The 10,078-nt window shown below is 35.6% G+C and overlaps 1 protein-coding gene across 3 annotated transcripts in view; it reads left to right on the top strand.

Annotated features, from left to right (window-relative positions):
- Positions 1-6,673: 6,673 nt before the first annotated feature.
- ccdc138 (coiled-coil domain containing 138) overlaps positions 6,674-10,078 on the top strand; it is a 17,878-nt gene continuing 14,473 nt past the window's right edge. Inside the window, exons 1-7 of one of the 3 annotated variants that reach the window (XM_014011514.1) lie at positions 6,674-6,921; positions 7,088-7,124; positions 7,692-7,806; positions 7,886-7,986; positions 8,168-8,328; positions 8,423-8,560; positions 9,223-9,342. In XM_014011514.1, the coding sequence (XP_013866968.1) occupies positions 6,856-6,921; positions 7,088-7,124; positions 7,692-7,806; positions 7,886-7,986; positions 8,168-8,328; positions 8,423-8,560; positions 9,223-9,342 (738 nt within the window). In that variant the 5' untranslated portion in view covers positions 6,674-6,855. The remainder of the gene's footprint in view (positions 6,922-7,087; positions 7,125-7,691; positions 7,807-7,885; positions 7,987-8,167; positions 8,329-8,422; positions 8,561-9,222; positions 9,343-10,078) is intronic. The other 2 variants (XM_014011516.1, XM_014011515.1) reach the window with 2 other exon arrangements.

The following is a 10,078-nucleotide window of genomic DNA, read 5'->3' on the forward strand; positions in this document are numbered from 1 at the left end:
ATTTATTTATTTATTTATTTATTTATTTATTTATTTATTTATTTATTTATTTATTTATTTATTTATTTTTGTGGTAGCAATGCTTCTTGGTAATACATCTTTTGGGCACCTTTGGTAGCACCTGGGGGTACCAGAAGCTCAAACCAAGTGTCAATAGCAACAACAAAATAAACTATTTGGCAGAGAAGATTTGGCAAATCTTTCATGTGTGCACCCCTCTTACTCTGCTCTACTGCTCATCCCACAAAATGCATGTTCCTTACAAATGTGGCACCATTTAAAAGGGAACGTAAGAGGCTTTCCCAGATTTATTGCCAAGAAGCATCGTTACAGCAAAGTCTACCAGTGATCTCCCAAACACAAACTTACAATTCAGCTGGACTCTACTATGTAACAAACGGTGCATTGATGTGTTTGTTGGACAGTGAAACTGCAGGGTTGTCCTAATTCAGTATAATTAATTTCTGGAAAAAAATAAATAAGCAGGACTGTTAAAGCTTTTTGGTATCTGCGGAAAASAAGGAAACATGTTCATTGAGTCTAATTCTATAGTAAGTTTTAACTAAATGTATGGATTCAAGTGATTTATTTTAAGTCTTCATATCAAATTTCAAAACATTCGGAAGTCAAATCCATGTATAAAACACACTACAACAAAGTCCCTGTGTGTGAAAATGATTCAATCTAAAGAAAGCAAGAATCAGACTAAATGAAACGTCTGCATCTTTAGTGGATCATAAAAAAATTCTGGGCACTCTCTCACACACACGTTTGTTCTTATGTCCCTGTGGGGACTTTGCATTGGCTCCCATTCATTCATCGATCATTTTTATAGCCTAACCCCTTTCCCTAAACCTAACCTCACAGGTACATACTTGACTCTAAACCTAACCTAAACACAATACACACCTTTGTCCTAAACTGAACCCCTGACCCACCAACAATATTTCTGCTAATGGAGACCGGGATTTTGTCCCTATAGAACAGTTGGTCCTCATTAGGCTGTTTGTACCAGAAAAAATGGGCAAAAATCGTCCCCACTAGGTAGCAAAAACATGTACACTCATTCACACACACACACACACACACACACACACACACACAGTAACAGCATTGTATGTATTGTGAGTGGGAGTTGGGGTCAAACTTCACCATCACAGCTTGTGCCGATCGTATTCAGCTCCTAAAGAAGCAGACAGTGTCTCAATTCATGCTAGCAAAGAGGGCCACTTGCGTTATAATGGGGTAAAGAGGTGAGATGGAGTTGGGGTGGGGGGGTTCTTGACGCAATTTAAGTGACGACTTCAATGTTTTAATGGTGTCGATCCGCTTCCGGTGACGTTCGGGGTTTCCAATCAAGCACAACTGCACACATCACCTTGGGGTGGATGAATTTAAAGTGTCATTATCAGAAATATCTAAAACTGAAAGAGATGGCTGATTGTACTTGTGTAGGACAACTGGGCTTAGATTACATGCATCGACTGAAATGTTATTGTTTTATATATGCTATGATTTGGCATCATTCTAGAGGGCAACCTATGACCTATTATGGTCAAAGGTGTTCTATTGCTAAWACCAATGTGGGTGCATCTCCTACATTGGTTTTTACAGGACCTGGCACCTGAATGAAGARTAATGACTTTCTACCTATAATATTTTTTTTAAATGTAAGGAGTAGAAAGTACAGATAATTGTATAAAAATGTAAGGAGTAGAAGTAAAAAGTAGTAGTTAAATAGTTACTCAAATACAGAAACAAAATTTCTAGTTAAGCACAGTAACAAAAGTATTTGTGCCTACTTACTTTACACATCTGGTTCCTACCTGTCCCTTTTCAGCGAGGAGATATAAAAGGCATTATTAGGTGTACTGTTTAGCTTGACAGTAGCCAGAAAATACAACCTATAGGTAGAATAAATACAGTTAACACTGATATAAACAAACTACATTTTAATCAAGTAACATAAAATTTTATAAAGGATAAAATCTGTCTTGCAAATACTGTCACTAAAATTACCCTTGTATTTAAAAAGTTCTTCAAATGATACTTTAAACAGGTATGACACAAAATATTTGCTATACATAATGCAGTTGGCTTTTATGTTATTTTCAAGTAGGCATTGTGCATTAACCTTAGAGACAGGAAATCTCAGATAATTAAGTTATGAATACAAATAGAGTTTTTAGTCATAAAAAGCAACAAAATGAAAAGCTAATTATTTCACAGGTAAACAAAGCCTTCTTGGCCTCTCCTCTCTCTTTCTGATCTTGATTTCTTTATTCCTTGAAGATCAATGCCTAGGGACAGGGACTGCTCAGGCAGTCTCCAATCCAAGGACTAACCAGTCCTGACCCCACTTCCAAGATCAGAGGAGGTCTGGCATTTTCACGTTGGTAGATTAAGATTATGTGTTTCTTTAGTTGATCAACAGCTTTTTATGCACATTGTTTTGTCTAAAAATGTAAATCTTTAACTGGAAAAGCAAACTTTATCGAAAAAGTATGAATTAAAGTATCTGCCATGCCTGCGTGTGAAGCTAAAAAATATTTTTATGAGTATAATCATATTTTCTTAATGCTCTGCCACATTCTACGCACCTAAAATCACTAAGTCCTTTTTATATTTTAGTGACAAATTGAAAAGTCTAAATTAACTGTGAATCAATTGAATAATTCAAATACTTTTTACGCATTTCTATAACGGAAAAAGTGGATTTCACAGAGCTTCCACTGGAGTTCATTCACTTTACTTCTCCTCTTCCCAGATTCCCTGAGCACCAAAGGCCTTTTACAGCAGGAGACGAGGTAAACATTAAAATATTAATGCATCAATTAAACCTGAAGAAATTAATCTAATAAATATAACTTGACAAAGCTATTACAGGCTCTTAAACAGGAGGAGTCATTATGAGGATAAATCCTTCAGGGCTTTAGCGGCCATGCAGAAGGAATTTGACAAATGTAAATCCTGGGTTCAAGAGTGGGAAAAAAACACTTGTTTTAGTTTAAGTGATTTAATTTATGGATAAGTGTGAAGTTTTGGCTTCTGTAGGTCATAAGTAAATTTTGTCTTCATCTTATTGGGCTTTAATGTGTATAGCTTGTCTTGGTTTATAATGAGGGCTTTCATTAAATTGCTAATGATTATTTCAAACCATTTAATTATATTATAGAAGCAAGACATTAGTTTTTAAACTGTTTATACTGCCCACTGGCTAAAAGTGAAGGTGGATAATAWTATCATCTTTGTCTATGTGTGTGTGTGTGTGTGTATCTCACAACAGCTCACCTTAAAAAACACAAACATGGCTATATTTTATTCAACTTTACAGAGACTGAAGTTAAATCTGGTGTAGTTGCAGCTGAAACTCATTCACAACACATATTTTAACTCATCGTGCAAGATTTTTGTCTAAACCTTTAGCTTTACCTATGGGAACTATTTTGTTTGTCCGCTTACAAACTAACTCCTGAACCGCTGAAAGRGTCTTAATGAAACCCTGACGAAGTAATAAATAAATTTTTTGAAGGTTTTCAAGGCAAGTTTAATATTCAAAAGAATGTGTTGGGCACATTGCAGATCTTGACATGCAAATGTAAATGAATTATCCAAAGAAATAAAAACTTAAATTCCTATTCACAAGACTGTTCAACAAATGAGCATTCACGCCCAATATGTGTAACTGAAACTCTTAATTTAAACTCTCAGGTAACGTTTAGACTTCTACATCTTATTTATTTATTTATTTTTACTGAATGAAGGTTCAAAAAGTATATTTCTAAATTTTGTAAGAGCTGTAAAATTGCTTCTCATACCCAGAGATGTCATATCTGGTCTGGTACTCAGAGGTATTGTAATTGCTCAGAGTCCGCCCCTCCTGATCTGCAGATCCGTCTTTACAGCTCTCATTAGCATACATAATACTGCTCAGTGGATTCAAAGAGTCACGCCAATTGAAATGCAATCATTTTCACAGCCGAGCTCCACCATCGCCACTTTAATTGAGTGTGAGGGCACTCGAATGTGTGGATTTGTATCATGAGACAGGAGATAATTGGCTGTGCAATGCAATGTAGCAATATGCTGGTAATTCAATGATTGGAGCTGATTACTATTGTCTAGTTGGATCCCATGGGCACGCACATGTGTTTGTGCTGTTTGTCAGAAAACAGAATGTGCAGACACTAACTGCTGCCCCCCCCCCTCCCCTCAGACTGTTAGTGGTGTGTCTATTAACATTCTCCACACAGACTTACACACACACATGCACAGTACAGTACACAGGGAGTGCACAGAGACATGTGCACAGCAATAATTACACGAGCTACATGCTAAAACAATGGCCTCAAGGGCCCATAAACTGTGCAACAATAAAAAAAAAAAAAACAGAATTCCACTTTATATCAATGTCCTACTGTTTTGTGACAATCAGACTCAATTATCTTATCTCGCCTGAATTGCTTTTGTCAAGAAGTGGAAAAACAGAAACATGGCAACAGAGATAAAGCAAAGGATGCCACCAGTTTAAGAACACAATAGATGTAACACGATCAATTTTGCGAATATAGATCTAAAATTTGTTGTAGCTRAGAATCATGCACATCACGTGCTCTGATTGCTGACTGGTTGCATAAAATGTGTGTTTCAAATTTTGCCATTAACCATTGACMTCAACTCTGTTTATTTCAAGAACCACAGAAAGGAGTTTAATGAAAATCTCAGAATATAAATATTGGATGTTTTAACCTTTTGAGTCAACAACCTTAGCCTACACAAAACGGTTAYAACTCAGTCAGTTTTACAGATATTGAACTAAAATGGGCATGGCTGACAGTYATTCACAACACATCCTCCAAGATCATTGCATGAAATTGCACATATTGTTACTTTGAATGTTTGACCAAATGGCTACGACGCTATCATTTCTCARCATAAGATGATTTAAGGCAGTGGGTGATGTGCATTCCATCAAGGAATGCTAGGTCTGTACTGGTTTGTAACGAAATGACAGATTGCTTTTTATTAAAACGAAGTTTGAATTTATTACAGAACACTTTAGGCATTTCACTGACTTATTGACAACCTAAATTTCCCACTCATGGGACTAATAAAGGATTATCTTATCTTATCTTATCTTATCTTATCTTATCTTATCTTATCTTATCTTATCTTATCTTATCTTATCTTATCTNTTATCTTATCTTATCTTATCTTATCTTATCTTATCTTATCTTATCTTATCTTATCTTATCTTATCTTATCTTATCTTATCTTATCTTATCTTATTAGTCCAAATCTCTGATGCAACTAAGCCCATCTTTAATCCTACTAATGGTAAAACAGTCATCTTTTGGCTTAAAAATGTAATGACTCTAAACAGGGAACTTCCACTTACTAAGTATTAATTTTCATACAAAGTGGACAAAAAAAAGAGTCAGTCCACAAATATTCTGCTTGCTGGCTAATTTCTCTCAATGCCGAGCAAAAGCCTGCAGGGACAAAGTGATTGAATTTGTAGAATATAAATTAATGGCTTTAGCTGCTAATTAGCCAAATGGGAAAATAGGGCATTAATCTTTAATGCTGGTTGTGGACTGTATGCAGGTATAAAGTAAACTTGGCAATGCCTGGGAAACCTAATGGATAAATGATAAGTTGGGGGGGTTAGAGACAGAGTCTGTGAGCTACAAGGTTAATCTTTTGATAAATTTCATGACAAYTTTCTCTTTATTAGAGCCCTGTGGCACCAAAAAGCATGTGGTTTATTTGCATCAATATAAAAATTGTTGTCTTCTTTTAATTTATGGTTCCACGTGCCTATATGCTCATTATTATTTAATCATTGCTGTTTTTTGTAAGAAAATCTTTTATCTAAAGACAATTAGTTTACATGTTTTGCTGCTACAATATAAAACAAATAGGTAATTATTTTATGTGATTAATAAATGTTTGTCTAAGACACCCCAACTTCATTGGTATAGTCACTAAAGTCAATGTCAAGCTTGCCCAGGAGGCCTCTGTGTTTAGTGAAACACTGACACCTACTGGTTTATTTATGCAACTACAACAAGATGAGCATTATAGCTTTTAGTGGGTTTTATTTAAACTCGAATTTGCTCTTTCACGAAACAATTTATAGCCATGGCCATCTATAGGATCAATGCGATTTTTTTCCTATTTTTAAAAACAAATTGTTTGTGGTCATTGTTTGCTAAATGTGCACAGAACACACGTTCATTTATCAAAATTATTTGCCCTTTTTAATTCAYTCACACAACCCTCAGTCACTAGACCATATTCCTGTTTTGTAGTTCTTATTTGTGTAGAGTTCATTTCTCGATATTTTTTGTGTACACAAGGTATTTTGCACATTTACAGGTTTTGTGYATTTTTGTTCACTCTTTTGTTTATGCCATTTTGATTATTAAACCAATTTTGTCCCATTTTAAATAGATTTATACAGAGATCTGAAAAATAATTGCAACTTTATTTGTTGTTTGAATTTCAGCATTAACTAGTACAAATTGTTTTTGCGCCGTTAGGGGGCGCTCTAGACTAACCGGAAGTAGATAGTCTGTACAGTAAAACACTGACTTTGAGCATGCTCATTTTCTACCTTATTTATTTATTTTTATTTATTTTATTTTATTGTCAGAGCAAAAACATGTAGCATTCATGTCATGTTAATAATACACCTTCTAGGAGTAATCTTCTTCAGCTCCTAAAAAACGGACATTTATTTTGAAAAGCTCAAACGGAGCTTTGTTTGTTTTTAGCATTACAGCTCTGCTAACTGAAGGCAAACAATTGAATCGAATAATTTGTGAATATTTACTACTGCTTACAGCAGCCATGAACCAGACATTAGGTAATACGGCGGAAATTCTTCCGCACAAGTATTTGGAGAGGAGAAAACAGGTTGGAATTGAAAAACTTTGAAATGAATCTCGTCCAGTTGTGTCCCACTAGCGCTAATTTTAAAAACTAATTTCGCTAAACAACATGTGCACGTCTTGTTTTGTCAATGTGATAGTTTGCTTTTTTGTAGTGGTGCTTCTGTTTACCAAATCGTATTTACTTCTAGGAGCCGCATTCAGGAGACAGATCAAGGATTACTGGTGGTAAGTTTACTTATGGTACTTTTCTGCTGCCAACAAAATAAGTTTTAATGATCTGATATGAAAAAAAAANCCAGGTGTGTTTTCTTTAGCAAGAGAGACAAAGAAAAAACATTATATATTTAGCCTCTCACTGGGACTGTTGAGGTGTTGTGCATTTAAACTCTTGAGAGTAGACACAGTTTTTAGTCTGTTTGATGCAGCTCTCATGTGTCTGTATCTCCTTCCAGAAAGGTCTCTATCAGAGATCTGTAGTTTATCAGCTAGAGTGAGTTGAGCTTGTTTTAGCTTCCTGAAGAAATCTGTTGTACTTTCCCCACCTTGTGGGGAATGTTTGTCGTGCAGCCAAGAGCGATCAGCTTAGATATACATATGGAGAGTGCAGTGTTCAGTTTGTCTTGACATCCAGAAGTTCACTATCATTTCCTTGTTTTTTGACATGTTTAGTTCTAGGTTGTTGATTGAACACCACTTTGTCAGATGCTGAACTGTAGGTTGTGTCATTGTTGGTTATATGTGGCTAATAATACTGTCTTGTTTTGTTTYGTTCTTTCTTTTTCCTTTTTTCAGAAGCAAAGCAGAGCCTTTTTTTGGCCCACAAGTCTAAACAGTCAAGGAAAGAGCTGAACATGTACAGTGAAGCTTTACATGAGTTGTTCAAAGCTGTCACTGACCATCCAAACCAGTAAGTATCAGTAAATGATTTAGTGTCTGAAGTTTGCCTTTGTAACGCATTGATCAGATATTCTGCTCTGTTGTCGAAGGTTTAAAAGTGACTGTAGTCTGCACAGTAGCAATGGTGACCTGAGTGTCACCTCTACAGAAGCACCGCTTCAGGACTCTCAGCTGCTGTTCACAGAAACAGGTGTAGATTACATTTTGTTGTTTGTTTTCCTGTAAAGATGATGAGGTCTCCCTTCCTCAAACCTTACTACAATTCACCAATAGAAATACTTACTTTTGTTGTATTCTGGTTAATATATATACTTAAAAATGATCATTTTAAGGCTTTCCCCACCTCTTTTTTACTTCTTCTTTCTATCCAGATGTGACATTGCCTTCCCACCTGGGTGATAGTTTTGAATTCCAGGAACCTGATAAACAAAGAGAGTTGAAGCGGGCTGGACAAAGTCCTGATTCATGTGGCCCCTCCTCATTATTTGGTAAAGTTTACAGAGAAATGATGAGCGTATACAGACAGCTGAAGGTAAGAAAGATGTGACACCAGTGTTGCTGAGTAGCTTTAGAATCAAAGCAATAAAAAAGTAGTTGGTGTAACACCAGTCTCTGCACGTTTTTAGGCCGAACGAAACAATCAGCAACGGTGGGAACGGGAGTTGCAGGAACGAGAAAAGAGGCTGAAACAACAAGAGGAGGCTTTTGAAAAGCTGGCAGGGGTGGAAGAAATGGTTAATGCCCAGATTCTGGACATTGAGAAGGTCAGACTCATGCATCATCCAGTCGAACTATAAAGAAGGCGAGCGTTTCAAGTTTCTTGACCGTATCTTATTCCTTCTACCTCCTACTCGGATGCTCAAGATGATTTATTACACAGACCCATCTGGACAGTCCTTGATGGAAACTAAATGTGGGCCTTCAAGCATATATTGGAAAGATAAAAGGATGTCATTCTGTCAAAGGCTAGTTACAATTGGTCTGATGTTCTAACAGTTTTTTTTCTTAAAGTCAGATGTTCTCAATTGATGCTGTTAACATTTAAGTCAGCCTATTTAGGAGCTGGCATTGTTGATTTCCATCACCCGTTTAGCTGCCAGCTATGGCTGTCGATTAATCTGACAGAACTATAGTCAGCCACGAATTTGGCTAAAAGCCTGACATAATGGATTCTGTCAGGATTTTAGATTTTACAAATATGGCAAGAATCCAGAGGCCTGACAGAATACTTCTGTTTAATATTTATGTTTAGACACTTTCAGACAAAGACGTTATCATTTCCATATAAAATGAAAAGAATTTGTTGTTTGTGATTCATAAAAGACATCCTTTCAGAGAGAAATGTTGACATGTTTTCAACAAGCTTTTTTTTAGCCTTACGTAACTGACAGCTCTTATAAATGCGTGATTATGAACATCTCACTAGAAACAACAAGAAGAACTAAGCCAGCTGCGAGATCTTCTTCGAGAGAAGAGCAAAGAGAACAAAAGACTCAAATCCAGCTTTGACACCGTTAAGGAGCTAAATGACAACATGAGGAAACAGGTTAGATTTAATTAATAAGGAGATGTTTATTATAATGTAACTTTTCCTGAAATTTCACAAARTATATGTTGATGCCAACCAATGCTACCTTGGTCCTGAGGAGGGCACTACAACACAATGCTCTTCTTTTGATATTTAAATACAGTGCTTACAGAAAGTTTAAAGTTTCCCACATTCTGCTCAGTTTAAGTTCAGTCTCAACATGGACTCGTTTTTTTTTTTTCATTGTTAAAACCTGAGCACAAAACTGCTAATAAAACAAAGGAGTGTAATTCGTACAGAAGCTTTTAGGTGTTTTATTACAGCAGATATTAATTGATCTTAATTCTGTTGGTGGTTTTGGGATGCTTTTATAACTACCAGGAGTCCAAATCATATATAAAGAAATCCTCTAGAAATTTTGAGGAAAGCTTGTCTACATTTGATGCCACMTTATAAACGGGAAAGTATCAATCAATGTTAGTGTTTTATCAGATTTTGTTGCATCATAACATTGAATAAATATTGATGCTTTTGAATTGTAGAGCACTTTAAGTTATAGATGTAGAGCTTAGGCTTATATTCATGCTCTTTTTTTCCCTGTTTTTATATTTATTGTCTATTTAATGGACTTTTAAGATGTCACACAGTTCATTTCATTTCCCCTTTGTGTACACATACAAAATGAGACATTTTTCAATTTTATCAAAGTTTGACACGTAAAACTTAGTTGTCAAATAGATTATTAATTTAAAAT

This window comes from Austrofundulus limnaeus, unplaced genomic scaffold (genome assembly GCF_001266775.1).
Source record: "Austrofundulus limnaeus strain Quisiro unplaced genomic scaffold, Austrofundulus_limnaeus-1.0 Scaffold81, whole genome shotgun sequence".
Lineage (NCBI taxonomy): Eukaryota > Metazoa > Chordata > Actinopteri > Cyprinodontiformes > Rivulidae > Austrofundulus > Austrofundulus limnaeus.